We start from the raw sequence: 20801 nt of genomic DNA on the forward strand, positions 1-20801 counted from the left end.
ACACCAATTTGTTTTGTGTACAATGAGCTCTGTCGCTCTCTGTACAGCAAACACATTACTCCTTGAAGATAAGTAACCCTGCTCTGCTTCTCCTCCTTTCCCATGAGTTGACGTCCTGCCTGGACTGTTTATATACACATAGTGTTTATAAAAATCATGGATAATCTTTTTTTGAAATGTAGATTGATGGACTGAGAAGGAAAGAAGAGACAGAGGCTTCCCATCTGCTGGTTACTCCTCTAATGCCTACAGTGACTGTTGCTCTGTCAAACTAAAATTGAGAGCTGAGAACTCAATGCAAGTCAACCACATAGGTAGCATGGCCCAAGAATGTGAGTCATATGCCTGCTGCCTCCAAGAGTTTGCATTATCAGGAAGTTGGAATGGAGAGCAGCACTGAGACTGAAACTCAGGATGTCAGAAGTCCCAAATGACACATTAAGTGCTACACAAAACACTAGTCCCACGATCATATATAATTCAAATAAAAGTGATCTCTGAGATCAACTAGTCTAAATTTATTTTGATGTTCAGGAATGAGCAATTCTTACCTCAGTGACGTACAGTGTCACAAATACATCAGTAAGAGAGATTGTCTTAGAATCCCAGTTTTCCAGGGCCAGTGCTGTGGCTTAGGGGGTAAAGCTGCCACCTCCACTAGGGCATCCATATTGGCTTTGGTTCAAGTCCTGCTGTTCATTCTGTGAGTTTGCCATGTGGACTGCTTCCACTGTTGGAGTATTTGCTCTTTTTAATTCTATCTGGTTTTATTGTGAAACAGCTAATTCAATTTATATGATCACTTTAATACTTAATCCTATCCAAATGCTCACTTTATCTCTTAAAATGCTATTTTTACCACTGTGCTTATAGGTATTTGGAAACCCATGGCAAGTTTTTAAACTGTACCCTTAGAAGTAAGTTTATGCAAATGTATGAAGGAGTAACAGATTTATAGTTATAAATTTCATACATTTCACAGTTACAACAGTGAGTTCTTCCCACATGCTGATACTCCCACCCTTCTTTTTCTTCTCTCTCTTATTCCCACTCTTATTTTTACTGAGATCTATGTTCAATTAAATTTATACACATATGATTATCTCTATGTTGAGGAAAGTGTTCAAAATAGTATGAAGGAAAAAAAAAAAACTGTTCCTCAACCGTCAAGACAAAGGCTGTTCAAAGTCATTGCTTCTCTGGCACTTTTTTTTTTAATATAAGGAACACAAACTTCATGCATTTCATACATACAAATTTACGAACATAGTGATTCCTCCACACTACCTTCCTTCCCCCAACAATTCATATTTTAATATGGACACTTCCAGTGTTCCTCAGTTCCAGGTTTCCTATAATCTTGGCAGGTGATCAGCACTGTCTCCTTGCAGTCCAGCTTCCACCGCGCTAGCCTTTTGCTCAGGATAATTGCTCCACAGCACCCAAGGTCCTGAGGCCGCTGCTCCAGTTCACTCACTTCCACCCCCAACAGACTCATGGCCAAGTACAGGGAACTCCATGTGACTGGCGCAAACAGTACACTGGAGTGTGTCTGGTCAAGGTTTCTAAATATTTGCCACAGCAATGGGCTAAACTCCTGAAAGAGGTGAAGTTGAGAAACTGCGGATTGTCAAGAATCAAGGAAGGACTGTGGTGTCCTTTTCTTTGGATGAAGATCTCTCAAATATTCATGATTCTGGTGTGAAACCAGCTGTAGTCAGTGCTCCTCAAGATCATCCGTGTGTCTGGCAAACTGCTGGATGGTAAACGGTATTTACTGAGAGCTCCTTGGAGAGGCTGTCTCAGGAAGGAGCTGGAATAAGGAGCTGAGTGCCAACATGTGGCCAGTGAGAATTACATGAGATTGAAGAGATGGCAAACAGAGGAATCTCCCAAAGCAGTAAGACCATCCCAACAACTGTGTATAGTTGTAACAACCAACTACAAACCTGTTGCTAGTCATCAATACAACATTGACTATGAAAGGAGAAACAAGGTGGAAAACGAGCCCGAGCTGAGGACAGCAAGTTTTAGCCAGGCTGTTTTCAGCCTTTGAGAAGCACTAGTAGTCCAACCTGAGGGACCTGGTGGACATCACAAAACAGCCTGTGGGCTACCTGAAGGAAACCTTGAGAGAAGTTGGTATTCAGAATGTAAAAGGGATCCACAAAAATATGTGGGAGCTCAGGCCAGAATACAGACACTAGAGGGGAAGATTAAGCCAGTGCCTGGGGAGCTGGCTGGTGGGCCCCCTGCAGGGTGACACTGAGCCTCAGCCTTGATTCTGGACACATGAATGCATGGGTCTGTAGCAGTAACATGGCGAGTACTGTTGTTTCTCTTGGTCAATTGTTTTTCAGTGAACATTTGTGAAGAGAAAGGAAAAATGTTGGGTGAGTGAAGGAGGGGGAAAGCAAAGATGAGACATAAAAACCAGATAGCACGGCCAGTGGTGTGGCATAGCACGTAAACTTTCCTCTTGAAGTGCCTGCATCCCATTAGGGTGCCGGTTCACATCCCGGTAGCTCTACTTTGATCCAGCAGAGAAGTGGCCTGATTCTGCACTCTAGTCCCACAGCTCGCTGTGGAAATCCTGAGCTTTTCATCAGTTGCCCTTAGTAGTTTCTATTGCGTTTTGACTTCTGTGTTTTGCTGGAAGTGGTTTCATATTCCAGAGCCCTGATCTTTCTTGCAGAAGTTGAAACAAATTGTTGTTTTCTGAATAGTGAGAATTTTTCCCAGGATTTTTTGCTACCTTGCATATAACCCGATGTATCAGGGGTGTGGACCTGTCCATGTAAGCAGACACTTCTGAATATTCATTTTCTTGTAAACTTGAAGAAAACTGATTGTGAATTTCAATTATGTTGCAGCTAATGTTAGTAATCTAATGTCAGGTTTTTGTCTTGCTGTGATGACCACTCTAAAAAATGTTGCCTTAATGCAGAGAGAGGTGAATACTTGAATCATGACAGCACCCTCCATTTCAACCATGGACATGGTGTAAACAGTGAAAAATGCTCCCTTATCACCAGTGAATCTGCACTGAATGTCTTCAGCATTTGCTGCCCTTCCCACAAGTGCAGATCCTCAACAGGATGAAGTCCATGCTTCATGTCCCTGTCCGGTGCAGAGACCCATATTACACAATGGCTAGTTGCATCACACCACACCATGGAGGTTACTGAGCTGAGCCCCACCTGTAAGTAAACCTGAACCAACCATGAGGACTGATCATGCAACATGGATTGAAGTGGAGGAAACTAAATAAAATGATTAAACATTATAGGAGTTAACAGTAAGTGGTTAGCAACTCTACTTTCCTGTCAGATTGGCCTGCAACCACTTCCTCCTCCTGTTGAAAGCTGAGTGAACTTGAATGAATAATTTAATAGAAAGCATCATCTTAGGGTATGCTGCTAAATGGATATAATAATAGCAGGATAATATGAATAATGAGCTCGTCTCCTGAGCAAAGGTGCTCATGTCCTAATTCTTTGAAGCTATGAACTTCTAAATATGTCGTTTTAAATGCTAAGAGGGGCATTGCAAATGTGATTGTATGAGAGATCTTAACAGGGTTAGATAATACTGATTTGACTAGGTGGGCCTCCTGAAATCACACTGGTCTTCATGAAAGGGAAATTCATTGAATTATTCAAATCCAAGTAATGATTTACATTCTGTATCTCCTTGCTGAATTTCTAAATCATGCCGCATGTTATATTCTAAATTCCATTGAATTGGCTATCTATATCCTCTTGCATCAAATTGTCAATATTTCCTCTTGATGGGGTGATACTTCTTTCTTTTTCCTCTCATTCCGATTAGGAAACAAACCATCTACTGTAGTCATTTTATGCCTCCAGTAACATCGGGATTCTTTTAATCCCCAGAACATAAAGAAAAGATGCACCACAAAGCTAGAGGAAGGAAAAATTTTACCTAAATGAGTTGAGGTCTTTTATGCCCAAGCTTGCTTTGTGCAAAACTCTCCCTGATAGATCACAAGCCACAGAAAAATTTCCCTGCCTTCTTAGAACATTTGAGGGAGACTATAAAGAAATATAGTCCATTAGATCCCGACTCTGTAGATGCATAGGTGATTTTATTTTTTTAAAGATTCATTATTTATTTATTTGAAAGAGTTACACACACATGGAGAGAGAGAGAGAGCGAGAGATGTATCTTCTATCTACTGCTTCACTCCAGAACTGTGCCGACCCAAATCCAGGAACCAGGAGCTTCTTCCAGGACTCCCATATGGGTAAGGGGCCCCAGCACTTGGACCATCTTCTACTGCTTTCCTAGGCCATAGCAGAGAGCTGGATTGGGAGTGGAGTAGCAGGGACTCAAACCGGTACCCATTTGGGATGCCAGACTGCAGTTGGCAGCCTTATCTGCTAAGCCACAGCACCAGCTCCAATAAGTGATTTTAAAAGGCAGTTTCCTAACCCAGTCTGTTTCAGACATTAGGATAAACTCCAGGGACTTGTAGTAGGACGTGAGGGTAATCTAAACCTCTTAAAGGTGGGCACCATGGTCTTTTATAACAGATCAGGAGGGGACTGAACAGCAGTGGTGTAAATGTATGCGAAGGAGTACACTCCTGATTATATCTCAGCCCAAACAAGACCCCCAGACACTCCCAAGACTTTTTGCTGTAAATGCAATAGACACTTTACAAAGGATTGGTAAAAATGACACTCAGGAATATGTCCTATTGGCTATCAATGGAGATTTTACCTCTCCTGAAGGCCAAAATTGATGGCAGCCTACACATGGATATACATATGCAAAGTAAGAGAAATCGATTATCTGTTAAGTTCTTCTTCAGGAACCAGCTCAGCTGACACCTTGATACTAATTCAGTGATGCTGGTATTGAATCTTGGAACTCTGGAACTGTAAGATAATCATCTGCATTGTTTTAAGTCCCTCAACTTGTGGTAACTTATAATAGTAGTAATGGGAACTAACACAAACATTATTTGTCTCCTAGAATTACTAGAAGAATTAAGTAACAGAAAATATGCCTATGGCCAACAGCAAAGTAAAGGTAATTGTTATTTTTTGTTTTCTGATGAGGGAAGATGCAGATGTAGGGGAGGTTCCAAATTTTATTTTTTTAAAGATTTATTTATTTATTTGAAAGTCAGAGTTCCACAGAGAGAGAAGGAAAGGCAGAGAGAGAGGACTTCCATCCGCTGGTTCACTCCCCAATTGGCCACAATGGCTGCAGCTGCACCAATCAAAAGCCAGGAGCCTGGAGCTTTTCTCGGTCTCCCACACAGATGCAGTGGCGCAAGGACTTGGGCCATCATTCACTGCTTTCCCAGACCGTAGCAGAGAGCTAGATCATATGTAAAGCAGCCAGGTCTTGAACCAGCGTCCACATGGGATGCTGGCACTGCAGGCAACAGCTTTACCTGCTACTCCACAGTGCTTGCTCTCCAAGTTTTATTTTTCTTTAGTTGAAAAAAAAATTATTTTTGCTTTTTCTTTTTTTTCTTTTTTTTAATTTAGTAAATATAAATTTCCAAAGTACAGTTTATGGATTACAATGGCTTCCCCCCTATAACTTCCCTCCCACTCACACCCCTCCCATCTCCTGCTCTCTCTCCCATTCCATTCACAACAAGATTCATTTTCAATTATCTTTATATACAGAAGATCGATTTAGTATATATTAAGTAAAGATTTCATTAGTTTGCACCCACACAGAAACACAAAGTGTAGAATACTGTTTCAATACTAGTTATAGCATTATAACTTTTTCTATTTTTTTTATCAATGGGAAGAGGATATTACAACCAAAAATGTAACATAAATTGTAAAACTTAATGTTCATCTTCACTTTAGCTGATCCTCTCAATATTTCCCTATAGGTTTGAACAGTTTCTAGAATTGTTTGTCTTTTATTTATTTATTTTTTGAAAGTAAGAGTGGACACAGAGAGAGTGACAGACAGAGAGAAAGGTCTTCCTTTTCCGTTGGTTCACCCCGCAATGGCTGCTGCAGCCGGCGCACCGCGCTGATCCGAAGCCAGAAGTCAGGTGCCTCTCCTGGTCTCCCATGCAGGTGCAGGGCCCAAGGTCCTGGACCATCCTCTACTGCACTCCCAGGCCACAGCAGAGAGCCAGACTGGAAGTGGAACAATTGGGACAGAATCCGGCGCCCCGACCAGGACTAGAACCCGAGTGCCGCCGCCACAGGTGGAGGATTACCCTATTGAGCCGCAGCGCTGGCCAGAATAGTTGTCTTTCAAGCAATACCTCCAATAACTCTAGGTGACACCTAGACAAGACTCCTTTCTGCTTTCTTCCCTTTCATCCCTCTCTCTACTTGTAATGAAGAGGTGGGTGGCCTCTTGGGATTCTATCTTCTTTCATTTCTTACTCACTTCCTGAATAAAAGAAGAGAATCCAGAGAACTGACCCTGCAAGTAGTAATGTTTTTATTTAGAAGATGCAGAGGGGAGAATGGGTCTATTCTTACCATTTTTTTCTATTTTAGATTGATTAACGTATGGTAAATTGGCATTGATACAGTAGGGTCATGTGAGAATCAGTTTAAATGTTGCAAATATAGTAACAGTAGACATTCTTACAAAATGACCCTATGAAACTACTTTAATGGAGGCTTAAGGGTTCATCTCACAAGGCCTGTATGCTGTCGGCATGGATGGGGAGATGGCGCTCTGCGACAAAAAGCACTTGAGACAAATTTCAGTGAAGACATCCACTTTATTAGTGAGCATGCACACTTTCTAAAGGGCAGGCAGAAGGGATGTAACCAGTTCAGGGCAGCACTAATTCTATAGGATAGAGGCCATATTGGCACCGCTGTGCTTCTCCAATCATCTTGAAGGTCACATAGGCTACAGTAGCTTTCCTGATGGCCTCGGACCAACCTGGGAGCAGTTTACCTGACTGGCAGGAGTGGAGGATAATGTGCCTGGCGCTCCCACCACCTGCCAGCAGCCAGGCTGTGGGGTCCCTCCCAGGAGGCATGGCACGACCATGTCCTCTCTACCTCCTGCATGGTCAGGGCAGGCAGTCTCAGGGGATCACCCACAGAAGTTAGGTTTTCACTAGATCTTAAGGGAATAGTAAGATGTGAGAAAAGTTAAAGAAGACGTCTCAAATGCAGTAAGGTGATGGACAATGCCTTTGAAGATGATGGCACAGCAGAAGCCAGTCTGCTCCTTTTCAAACAGGAATGAAGCAGAGCTGGAACGAAGGTGGCACAGAAACAAATCCATTGACAACTGCAGTGATGTCCAGGTCCTTTGGCTCAACCAGAGATTGCAGTTTAAAGTTCTGCAAAATGGAGGTCAGGAACAAAAACAGCTCCATGCGAGCCAGGGCCTCTCCCACACACATCCGTTTTCCTGAAAATAACAAATACAGCAGGTAATCACTTCCAGTGTGTAACTGTGAATGTAACAAATAAAGTATTTTTAACTGTACAAAGAGAATGTACAGTAATGGATGGATGGATAGATGAATGAAAACTGATTGTTCAGAAAGATGAACAAAAGTTGGACACACTGGCTACACAACTGACATGTGATCTTAACAACTATTTCCGTTAACAAATATTTATTAAGCAGCATCTCCATGAGAACAACTTCATTGATTAGTACCACATTATAACTGTTCCATGTAGTTTTTTTTAAAAGATTCTTTTCATTTATTTGAAAGTCAGAGTTACACAGAGAGTCCGGATCTGTGGTTTACTAGGCTAATCCTCTGCCTGCGGCACTGGTACTCCGGGTTCTAGTCCAGGTTGGGGCACCGGATTCTGTCCTGATTGCTCCTCTTACAGTCCAATTCTCTGCTGTGGCCCAGGAAGGCAGTGGAGGATGGCCCAAGTGCTTGGGCCCTGCAATTGCATGGGAGACCAGGAGGAAGCACCTGGCTTCTGGCTTCAGATCGGCGCAGCGTGCTGGCCGTAGCAACCATTTGGGGTTGAACCAATGGAAGGAATACCTTTTTCTCTTTTTCTTTCTCTCACTGTCTAACTCTGCCTGTCAAAGAAAAGAAGGAGAGGATATGTGTGTGTGTGAGAGACAGACAGGTCTCCCATCTGATATTTCATTCCCCAATTGGCCGAAATGGCTGGAACTGTACGATCACAAGCCAGGAGCCAGGAGCTTCTTCTGGGTCTCCCACATGAATACAGGGGCCCAAGCACTTGAACCATCTTCTACTGCTTTTCCAGGCCATATAGAGAGCTGGATCAGAAGTAGGACAGCAAGGTCCAGAACCAGCACACACATGGTATGCCTGCACCTCAAGCAAGGATGTTAACCCACTGTGCCATAGCGATAGCCACCCCTACCCCCATGTAGTTTTCTTTAGAGACAACTACATCATTTACTTTCCAATTCTCGATCTGATGTTCCATTATCTTTCCTTCCCACTATCTCTTTTTAGTTCTAGCTATGTACATTCTTCAACAATCTCCAAAGCACAATCAAGTTTCAAGTTTTGCATCATACTGCTCTTTCAATAAAAAAAATTCTTTTATTACATTCAGGATCAAAGTCAGGTTCCCTTTGTACTTTACACACTTTAAATGACTAAAGATAAAAATTTGTGCTCTCTGTGTGGACTCATAACTTAATATTGTTAATTTCATTAAAGTATGTATCACCAGGAACCATAATTCGCCACATTTTGATTTGGCCTGACATGTGAGTCTTGAAAAAGTGTATCCTGCCAACATGGTATCTACAGTGACATATACAAAGTAGACCTCAACAGTCATAAGAATAAAGGAAAGTGAGTCCTTGGCAAAGGAAACACATATATTGAAGATGCATACATCCAACATCCAAGACATGCGACAATTACTGGAAAACTAGAAGGGTGCTCTGGAATCATCGAGAGTATCCTGATGAATTTCCACTGGTTCCACAAATCAATGGTTATTTAGCAGATGTTCTAACATCCTTCAGCTAGAGTGACAATTCTGATTCTTTCATTCCTTCTCCTTAATACTGTGCTGCCATTCTCTTCTGTCCATTATGTCTGTTTCTTTTGGGGCAGATGAAATTTCACTTCTACTATTAGATTGTTGGGTACTCTATTCCATGCCTCACAGTTGGGTCTGAGAGAGCCAGAACTAGATATCTTCTCTCCACATACTTCCTATCTACCCTCTGCAGACTATGCATCCTTCTCTCACAGCATTAAAAATAACGCATTCCGTTTATCTTTACTCAGCTTGTTGCAACTTGCTGTGAGGTCTTTGAGTATGTTCTAGGCTTGCTTTTACTTTTATCTCTATGCATGACACTGCACATGAAGGGCACCACATAGAAGAATTTCTATTGTGGAGTTAAATATCTATCATGGTGTGTGAGGAAATTCTTAACCAATTTTAGCTTCTAGGAAGAACTCTTAGGTGCCACCAGTATGCATCTAGAGGAAGAAATCACTCGACCTATAAATTAGATTTCTCAGTGTGGAAGAAATGTGTTAACAATCCAGAGCCCCAGTAACCTTGTCAGTAATGAGGATGTATTGTGAGCAGGGAAAGTTCATGGACATTGGGAGTGGTGTTCCTGATTGTGTACAAAGAGGAAATATACCAGCTCCAGTGGAGGAAGTATGTAGTTCCAGCTGATACCGAATAGCTATCAAGTTCTTGGGGAAGGCATTGTGGCACTGCATGTTAACCCACCACCTGAGATGCTGGCATCACATATGTGAGTTGGTTTGAGTCTTGGCTGCTCCACAACCAATCCAGTTTCCCAATAATATACCTATAAATGCAGCACAAAATGATTCAAGTGCCTGGTCTTCTGCCGCACACATGGGAGCCTCAGATGCAGTATCTGTCCCATGGTTTTTGCCTGACTCAGGCTTTCCTGGCTTTTGTGGCCATTGGTGAAGGGAACTGTTAAAGGGAAATCTCTACCTATCTTCCATCTATCTCTACCTCTCTTTCACTCTACCTTTTCTCAGAGGAGAAAAACAACAAGTGTTTCAAAAATGCCTAAAATTGAATGTAGAAATATGAGAAACATGAACAAGGAAGAAAAAATAACTCCCCCAAAGAAACACAGCAACACTTCAGTATTAGAATGTGAAGATGAAGAGATTGATTAAATTCTTGAAAAGAAATTCAAAAGCAGGATCATAAGGTTACTCAAACACACTGAGAAGCTAGTGAGATGAAGAAATCCATACAAGGCATGGATGAAAAATTTTGCCTGAGAATAAAGTTATTGAGGAAAAATCAAGCTAAAAAATCAGATCAGGAATTCAACATGTCAAATGAAAAAACACACCGGAAAACTTTAAACAATGACTTGGTGAGGCCGAAGGAAGAATTTCTGAGCTAGAAGACAAATCTTTGGAAATATCTAGTCTGACCAAAAAGAAGAAGAGGAAGAAGAGGAGGAAAAGAAGGAGGTGAAAAAGAAACAACAATGAGAAAAACTAAAAATAGTGTTTGAGATTTATGAGATACTCTCAAATTACCTAACTTGTGTGTCTTGGAGTTCCTAGAGGTGTGGAAAGAGACAATGGATTAGACAGCATATTCAGTGAAATAATAGCAGAAAACTTTACTAATTTGGAGAAAGATCGGGACATCCTTAGTACATGAAGCACATAGAACTCCTAACAAACATAATCAGAAAAGGATCTTCTCTATGACACATTTTGCTTAAGCTTTCAAAAGTAAAGCATAAAGGAAATATTCTAAAATGTCTAAAATCTGCATGAGGGAAATGCCAGATTTCCTTCAGAGGAGAGGATCTCCAATTAAACTGCCAGTCGGTGTCTCTTCAGAAACCCCACAGGGTAAGAGAAAATGAAGACTTAGTTCAAGTCCAAAAGAAAAGAAACTGTCAGCACAGAATACTGTGCCCTTCATATCTCTCCTTTATAAATGAAGGTGAAATAAAGACCTTCCATAACAGAAAAAAAATCAAAAACTTTGTAACCACTCATCCAGCCTTACACACAGAAACAGAGAAAAATAGTCATCATTATGAAAGAACATGAAGGCAGAAAATCTCCCAGTAAAAGTGCAAAGGACATCCAAACAAACAAGGAATATTTATTGGAAAATAGCAGGGCCAATGCATTACTTATCAATATTAATGTTGAATGTAAATTGCCTAAATTCTCCAATTAAAAGACACAGACTGGCTGAATGGACTTAAAAACAAGACCCATCCATTAGCCGCCTGCAAGAAACACACCTCACCAACAATGATACACCAAGACTGAAAATAAAAGGATGAAAAAAGTTAACCACTGTTAATGGAAAGCAAAAAAGAGCAGAAGTGTCCTTCCTAATAGACAAAATAGACTTTAACACAAACGGTGTTAAAAGAGACAAAGAAGGAGCCGGCGCCGTGGCTCAATAGGCTAATCCTCCACCTTGCGGCGCCGGCACACCGGGTTCTAGTCCCGGTCGGGGCGCCGGATTCTGTCCCGGTTGCCCCTCTTCCAGGCCAGCTCTCTGCTATGGCCAGGGAGTGCAGTGGAGGATGGCCCAGGTGCTTGGGCCCTGCACCCCATGGGAGACCAGGAAAAGCACCTGGATCCTGGCTCCTGCCATCGGATCAGTGCGGTGCGCCGGCTGCAGCGGCGGCCATTGGAGGGTGAACCAACGGCAAAGGAAGACCTTTCTCTCTCTGTCTCTCTCTCTCACTATCCACTCTGCCTATCAAAAATAAAAATAAAATAAAAAAAAAAGAAAATTTAAAAAAAAAAAAAGAGACAAAGAAGGGCATTTTGTAATGATTAAGGGATCAATTCGACATGGAGATGTGACTGTAGTAAATGCATATGCATGCAATGCCAGAGTACCTGACTATTTCAAACGAATGGGGTCTGGCACTGTGGCATAGCAAGTTAAGCTGCTGCCTGCAGTGCCAGCATACCATATGGACTCTGGTTGCAGGCTTGGCTGCTCTACTCTGATCCACCCAATTGCTAATGCACTTTTTGAAACAGTGGAGTATGGTCCAAGTCCTTGGGCCCCTGCACCCAGAAGAAGCTCCTGGCTCCTGACTTAGGACTGGCCCAGCTCTTGCCATCACAGCCATTTGAGGAGTGAGTCAGCAGATGGGAGAGTTCTCTCTGGCTCTCTCTATCTCTTTGTGTCTCCCTCTCTCTGTAACTCTGCCTTTTGAGTACATAAATAACTCTTTCAAAAATGTTAATGGAACTAACAGGAGACGTAGACTCCAATACGATACTAATGGCAGACTTTAACACTCTGCATTTGTCAATGGATGGATTGAGTAGACAAAAAAATCAACAAAGAAACAACAGAGTTAATCTACACTGTGGGACAACTAGACCTAAATGATATCTATGGAATATTTAATCTCATAGCTCCAGAATACAGATTTTTTATCAGTGCCTGGAGCTTTATCTAGGATAGACAATATGACAGACCAAAAAGCACATCTCAGAAAATTCAGAACAATTGAAATCAAACCATGTATCTTTTCTGATAATAACAGAATGAAGCTGGAAATTAACAACTTAAACTCTAGAGAATATTCAAACACGTAGAGACTGAACAGCACCCTCCTGAATGAACAACAGGTCACAGAAGAAATCAAAAAGAAAAACAAACAATTCCTGGAAATGAATGAAGATGACAACACAATATCAAAACTTATGGAATACAGCAAAAACAGTATTTAGAGGTAAGTTTATAGCAATTAGTGCCTACATCAAGGAATTGGAAAGGCATGAACAAAATGAGATTTATCCATGGTATGCAAGCATGGTTCAACATATACAAATCAATAAATGTGATGCATCACATTAACAATTTGAAGAGTAAAAACCATATGATTATATCAATAAATGTAGAGAAAGCATTAGATAAAATAAAACACCCTTCATGATAAAAACCATAAGCAAATTAGGATTAGAAGGAACATTCTGTAACATAATAAGGAAATATATGATAAAAACCCACAGTAAGCAGCATATGAATGGGGCAAAGTTGGATGCATTTTGATTAAGATATGGAACCAGACAAGGAGGCGGCACTTTGATCATTTCTATTTAATATAGTTCTGGAAATTTTGGAGCTATTGGGCAAGAAAAAGAAATCAAACAGATTAAAATTTGAAACCAGGAACACATATTATCCCTGTTTGCAGATGTCATGATTCCATATATAGGGGAACCAAGAGACTCCAGTAGGAGACTATTAGAACTCATAAGAGAGTTTGCTAAAGTTGCATGGTATAATATCAACATATGTAAATCTAATATTTGGAAACAATCAAGGATAGTTGAGAAAGAACTTATAATATCAGTCCTATTTACAATAGCTAAAAAAATACAAAATACAGAAATAGCTACGTATCTTGGAATAAATTTAACCAAAGATGCTTAAGAAATTGACAATGAAAATTGTATAACAAAAGAAAAAAATAGCACAAAAACATGGAAACCTCTTCCATGTTCATTTATTATAGGAAGTAATATTATCAAGATGTCCACACTGCCCAAAGTAATTTTCAGATACAAGGCAATCCCAATGAAAATACAAAAGACATTCTGTTCAGATTTAGAATAAACAATGCTGAGATTCATATGAGAACACGAAAGAACCCAAATAGCTAAAACAATGTGATAAAAAAAAAACACAATGTGATAAAAAAAAACAATGCCTTAAGGACTGATTCTGAGACCAGAGTGCTGTTTAAGACATCTGTCATTCTATGAGTCTGCCGTGTATCCCCCTTCCCATGTTGGATCATTCTCTCCATTTTTTATTCTATCAGTTAGTATTAGCAGACACTATTCTTGTTTATGAGACCCCTTTGACTCTTAGACCTACCATTATGATCAATTGCGAGCAGAAATTGATCACATGGACTAGTGAGATGGCATTGGTACATGCAATCTTGATGGGGTTGTATTGGAATCCCCTGGCACATTTCTAACTCCACCATTTGGGGAAAGTCAGCTTGAGCATGTCCCAGAATGTACATCTCTTCGCTCTTTTACTCGGATTTGGCTGAAGAGTCCATGAAAGTATTTTAGGCATGGAAATCCAAGCCACTCTGGAACAAAAAAAAAAAAAAAACACCCTAAATAAATATCTCTGCGAGTGAGATCCCAGTAGAAAGAATGGGCCAAGATGGCGGAATAGGAAGGGAGCACACTGGTAGTCCGGGGAGAGACAGTTTAATAAAAGTGGAGATACTGCAGATTCAAGGAAGAGTAGGGGAGGAAACAGCAGAAGAAACTCTTCCGGAACGCGTGATTCAGAGTGGACCTGCGTGGAGAGCGTGGGAGCCCGCAGTTCGGGACACCAGTGGCAGACTCAACACACCAGCGCTGGAACGCGAGGTGAGCCGAACCTCAATAGCCCGAGACACCGGCAGGCAAACGGAGAGAGGAGACTAGAGGGAACGACCCCCGGGGGGGGAAAAGTTCACCAGGCTAACTGGAAGAGAGAGAGAGAAAAAAAAAGGTGACTGGTACGGACACGGGCTTCTCTCTCTCCGCTCACCTCTCAAGGGCGAGCAAGACAAAGAGCAGGCGCCATCTTGGACATATGTCATAAGCAGAGCGACCTCAGGTCTGCACCGGCCCTGAGCCTAGCAGAAAAACCTGACTCTGGGTGGGGCGAATTAACAGGAGATTAGGACCTAGTAAATTTGTGGTGCTACTGAACTGAGACTGTGAAAAAAGAGACGGTGGGGGAGAGAACTCACAGAATTCACGTGAGTGCTCTCCAGAGATGCTACAATTCCGTAACTTTGGCAACCCAGTGGGAGACTGAAGGAGAATCTGAGCCCACCCTGAGGGCAGAACAGATTCCCTGTGTGGTCCTTCAGAAAGAGCTTCCGATATCTGGCTCCTGTGGGTATATCATTTGCCTGCTAACTACCTCCAACTTCATTCAGCTGTGTGGAATTACTTCCCTTTTGAATCAAAAAAAGAAAGAGACAGAGAGAGAGAGAGATCTACCATGCCTAACCTGGCAGTGTCACCTTTGGCACATCAAACAGAGCTCTCAGGCCACACCCATCTCAAGCCTCTAAGGCTCCATCAAAAACAGACAGTCCACTTAATCTAGAGTCATAGTATAACAAGAAAAAGCACCACAATGAAGAAACCAAATATCTCCAATATGCCAAATAACAAACGCAAAAACGGAGGTAATAAAAACAAGGAAGTCACCATGATGCCCCCAAATGAAAAAGACACCCCAATTCAAGATTATGAGGATGATGACATAGAAGAAATGCAAGAAGCAGATCTCAAAAAATTTATAAGAACATTAAGATGTTCTCAAAAGCAAATTCTTGTACTACAGAAATCCTTAATGGACAAGATAGAAAATCTCTCGCATGGAAATGAAATATTAAGGAAGAATCAAAATGAAACGAAACAACTAGTACAACAGAAAACTGGGATAGTGACGAGAAATCATAATGAAGTGAAGAATTCAATAGATCAAATGAAAAACACAATAGAGAGCCTTACGAACAGAATGGGTGAAGCAGAAGAGAGAATTTCGGACTTAGAAGACAGAGAACAGGAAAGGATACAGTCAGACCAAAGAAAAGAAGAGGAAATTAGAAATCTAAAACATATTGTCGGGAATCTGCAGGATACTATTCAAAAACACAACATTCGGGTTTTAGGAGTTCCTGAAGGCATGGAGAGAGAGAAAGGATTAGAAGGCCTTTTTAGTGAGATATTAGCAGAAAATTTCCGAGGTTTGGAGAAGGACAGAGAAATCCTAGTACAGGAAGCTCACAGAACCCCTAATAAACATGACCAAAAGAGATCCTCACCACGACACGTTGTAATTAAACTCTCCACAGTGAAACATAAAGAAAAGATCCTAAAATGTGCAAGAGAGAAACGTCAGATTACTCTCAGAGGATCTCCAGTTAGACTCACAGCTGACTTCTCATCAGAAACCCTACAAGCAAGGAGGGAATGGCAAGATATAGCCCAGGTACTAAGAGAGAACAACTGCCAGCCCAGAATATTATATCCTGCAAAGCTATCATTTGTGAATGAAGGTGAAATAAAGACTTTTCATAGCAAACAGAAATTGAAAGAATGTGTCGCCACTCATCCAGCCCTGCAAAAGATGCTTAAAGATGTGTTACACACAGAAACACAGAAACACAGTCATCAATATGAAAGAAGGTAAAGGAAGGAAACCTCACAGCAAAAGATCACAGGGAATTCAAAGCATATATTAGAACCTATCTTTGGCAAATGGCAGGGCAAAGTTACCACTTTTCATTAGTCACATTGAACGTTAATGGCCTGAACTGTCCAGTGAAAAGACACTGATTGGCTGATTGGGTTAAGGAACAAAACCCATCTATTTGCTGCTTACAAGAAACACATCTTTCCAACAAAGATCCATACAGACTGAAAGTGAAAGGCTGGAAAAAGATATACAATACCAACAAAAATGAAAAAAGAGCGGGCGTAGCCATCTTAATATCGGACAACATAAACTTTACCACAAAAACTGTTAAGAGAGACAAAGAGGGCCACTATATAATGATTAAGGGATCAATTCAACAGGAAGATATAACAATTATCAATGTATATGCACCTAACTACAGGGCACCGGTTTTTCTGAAAGATTTGTTAGTGGACTTAAAGGGAGACTTAGAACCCAGTGAAATAGTACTGGGGGACTTCAATACTCCACTCTCAGAAATAGACAGATCAATAGGACAGAAGATCAACAAGGATACAGTAGATTTAAACGACACTATAGCCCAAATGGATCTAACAGATATATACAGAACTTTCAATCCTACAGCTAAAGATTTTACATTCTTCTCAGCAGTACATGGAACCTTCTCTAGGATTGACCACATACTAGGCCATAAAGCAAGTCTCAGCAAATTCAAAAGAATTAGAATCATACCATGCAGCTTCTCAGACCATAAAGGAATGAAGTTGGAAATTAGCAACTCAGGAATCCCTAGAGCATATACAAACACATGGAGATTGAACAACATGCTCCTGAATGAACAATGGGTCATAGAAGAAATTAAAGGGGAAATCAAAAATTTTCTGGAAGTAAATGAGGATAACAGCACAACATACCAAAACTTATGGGACGCAGCAAAAGCAGTGTTAAGAGGAAAGTTTATATCAATAGGTGCCTATATCAAGAAATTGGAAAGGCACCAAATAGATGAGCTTTCAACGCATCTCAAGGATCTAGAAAAACTGCAGCAAACCAGACCCAAATCTAGTAGGAGAAGAGAAATAATTAAAATCAGAGAAGAAATCAACAGGATTGAATCAAAAAAGACATTACAAAAAATCAGCCAAACGAGAAGCTGGTTTTTTGAAAAAAATAAACAAAATTGACACCCCATTGGCCCAACTAACTATAAAAAGAAGAGAATAGACCCAAATCAATAAAATCAGAGATGAAAGAGGAAACCTAACAACAGACACCACAGAAATAAAAAGAATCATCAGATATTACTACAGGACTTGTTTGCCAGCAAACAGGGAAACCTATCAGAAATGGATAGATTCCTGGACACATGCAACCTACCTAATTGAACCAGGAAGACATCAAAAACCTAAACAGACCCATAACTGAGACAGAAATTGAAACAGTAATAAAGGCCCTCCCAACAAAGAAAAGACCAGGACCAGATGGATTCACTGCTGAATTCTACCAGACATTTAAAGAAGAACTAACTCCAATTCTTCTCAAACTATTCAGAACAATCGAAGAAGAGGGAATCCTCCCAAATTCTTTCTATGAAGCCAGCATCACCTTAATTCCTAAGCCGGAAAAAGATGCAGTACTGAAAGAGAATTACAGACCAATATCCCTGATGAACATAGATGCAAAAATCCTCAATAAAATTCTCGCCAATAGAATGCAACAACACATCAGAAAAATCATCCACCCAGACCAAGTGGGATTTATCCCTGGTATGCAGGGATGGTTTAATGTGCGCAAGACAATCAATGTGATACACCACATTAACAGACTGCAGAAGAAAAACCATATGATTATCTCAATAGATGCCGAGAAAGCATTTGATAAAATACAACACCCTTTCATGATGAAAACTCTAAGCAAACTGGGTTTGGAAGGAACAGTCCTCAATACAATCAAAGCAATCTATGAAAAACCCACAGCCAACATCCTATTGAATGGGGAAAAGTTGGAAGCATTTCCACTGAGATCTGGTACCAGACAGGGATGTCCACTCTCACCACTGCTATTCAATATAGTTCTGGAGGTTCTAGCCAGAGCTATTAGGCAAGAAAAAGAAATTAAAGGGATACAAATTGGGAAGGAAGAACTCAAACTCTCCCTCTTTGCAGATGACATGATTCTTTATTTAGGGGACCCAAAGAACTCTACTAAGAGACTATTGGAACTCATAGAAGATTTTGGCAAAGTAGCAGGGTATAAAATCAATGCACAAAAATCAACAGCCTTTGTATACACAGGCAATGCCACGGCTGAGGAAGAACTTTTAAGATCAATCCCATTCACAATAGCTACAAAAACAATCAAATACCTTGGAATAAACTTAACCAAGGACGTTCAAGATCTCTACGATGAAAATTACAAAACCTTAAAGAAAGAAATAGAAGAGGATACCAAGAAATGGAAAAATCTTCCATGCTCATGGATTGGAAGAATCAATATCATCAAAATGTCCATTCTCCCAAAAGCAATTTATACATTCAATGCAATACCAATCAAGATACCAAAGACCTTCTTCTCAGATCTAGAAAATATGATGCTAAAATTTACATGGAGACACAGGAGACCTTGAATAGCTAAAGCTATCTTGTACAACAAAAACAAAGCTGGAGGCATCAGAATGCCAGATTTCAGGACATACTACAGGGCAGTTGTAATCAAAACAGCATGGTACTAGTACAGAAACAGATGGATAGACCAATGGAACAGAATTGAAACACCAGAAATCAACCCAAACATCTACAGCCAACTCATATTTGATCAAGGATCCAAAACCAATCCCTGGAGTAAGGACAGTCTATTTAATAAATGGTGCTGGGAAAATTGGATTTCCACTTGCAGAATCATGAAGCAAGACCCCTACCTTTCACCTTACACAAAAACTCACTCAACATGGATTAAAGACTTAAATCTATGACCTGACACCATCAAATTATTAGAGAGCATTGGAAAAACCCTGCAAGATATAGGTACCGGCAATGGCTTCTTGGAAAACACCCCAGTAGCACAGGCAGTCAAAATCAAAATTAACATTTGGGATTCCATCAAATTGAGAAGTTTCTGTACTGCAAAAGAAACAGTCAGGAAAGTGAAGAGACGGCTGACAGAATGGGAAAATATATTTGCAAACTATGCCACAGATAATGGGTTGATAACCAGAATCTACAAAGAAATCAAGAAACTCCACAAGATCAAAACAAACAACCCACATAAGAGATGGACCAAGGACCTCAATAGACATTTTTCAAAAGCGGAAATCCAAATGGCCAACAGACACATGAAAAAATGTTCAAGATCACTAGCAATCAGGGAAATGCAAATCAAAACCACAATGAGGTTCCACCTCACCCCATTTAGAATGGCTCACATTCAGAAATCCACCAATAATAGATGCTGGAGAGGATGTGGGAAAAAGGGACACTAACCGACTGTTGGTGGGAATGCAAACTGGTTAAGCCACTATGGAAGTCAGTCTGGAGATTCCTCAGAAACCTGAATATAACCGTACCCTTCAACCCAGCCATCACACTCCTTGGAATTTACCCAAAGGAAATGAAATTGGCAAACAAAAAAGCTGTCTGCACATTAGTGTTTATTGCAGCTCAATTCACAATAGCTAAGACCTGGAACCAACCCAAATGCCCATCAACAGTAGACTGGATAAAGAAATTATGGGACATGTACTCTATAGAATACTATACAGCAGTCAAAGACAACGAAACCCAGTCAATTGCAACAAGATGGAGGAATTTGGAAAACATCATGCTGAGTGAATTAAGCCAGTCCCAAAGGGACAAATACCATATGTTCTCCCTGATCGGCGACAACTAACTGAGCACCAAAGGGGAAACTTGTTGAAGTGAAATGGACACTGTGAGAAACAGTGACTTAATCAGCTCTTGTCCTGACGGTTGATGTACATTGTAATAATTTATCCATTTTAGTATTTTTTTTGTTCTAGTACCATTGGTTGAACTCTGTAATTAACACACAATTACTCTTAGGTGTTTAAATTTTAACTGAAAAGTGATCCCTGTTAGGGATTTGGAAAACATTATGTTGAGTGTCCAAAGGGACAAATACCACTTGTTCTCCTTGATAGGTGACAACTAACTGAGCACCAAAAAGGAAACCTGTTAAAGTGAAATGAACACTAGGAGAAACAGTGACTTGATCAGCCCTTGCCCTGACTGTTGATGAACAACTAAATACGTTTTCCCTCTAGTATTTTTTGTTTGTTTGTTCTACTTAATACTTTTGGTTGAATACTGTAATCAATACACAATTCTTCTTAAGTGCTGAAACAACTGAAAAGTGATTGCTGTTAAATATAAGAGTGGGAACAAGAGAGGGAAGAGATGTGCAATTCGGGACATGCTCAAGCTGACTTACCTCAAACGGTAGAGTTAGAAACATACCAGGGGATTCCAATTCAATCCCATCGAGGTGGCATGTACGAATGCCATCTCACTAGTCCCAGTGATCAATTTCTGTTCACAATTGATCATAATGATAGGACTAAGAACCAAAGGGATCACATAAACAAGAATAGTGTCTGCAAAT

At 40.6% G+C, this 20801-nt stretch overlaps 1 protein-coding gene and 1 pseudogene across 5 annotated transcripts in view; one reads left to right on the top strand and one right to left on the bottom strand.

The window, feature by feature from the left end:
• The first annotated feature begins 1496 nt into the window (after positions 1 to 1496).
• On the top strand, positions 1497 to 2207 carry LOC100348426 (general transcription factor IIF subunit 2 pseudogene; annotated as a pseudogene).
• Positions 2208 to 6725: 4518 nt separating this feature from the next.
• The window catches only part of LOC138842990 (cytochrome P450 2C5-like), a 42177-nt gene continuing 28101 nt past the window's right edge, over positions 6726 to 20801 (bottom strand). For 2 of the 5 annotated variants that reach the window (XM_070057563.1, XM_070057561.1), the window contains one exon: positions 6726 to 7392. In XM_070057563.1, the coding sequence (XP_069913664.1) occupies positions 7211 to 7392 (182 nt within the window). In that variant the 3' untranslated portion in view covers positions 6726 to 7210. Of the gene's footprint in view, positions 7393 to 13915; positions 14065 to 20801 lie in introns of those variants that run through there. The other 3 variants (XM_008270230.4, XM_070057562.1, XM_070057559.1) reach the window with 3 other exon arrangements.

Source organism: Oryctolagus cuniculus, chromosome 15, assembly GCF_964237555.1.
Source record: "Oryctolagus cuniculus chromosome 15, mOryCun1.1, whole genome shotgun sequence".
Lineage (NCBI taxonomy): Eukaryota > Metazoa > Chordata > Mammalia > Lagomorpha > Leporidae > Oryctolagus > Oryctolagus cuniculus.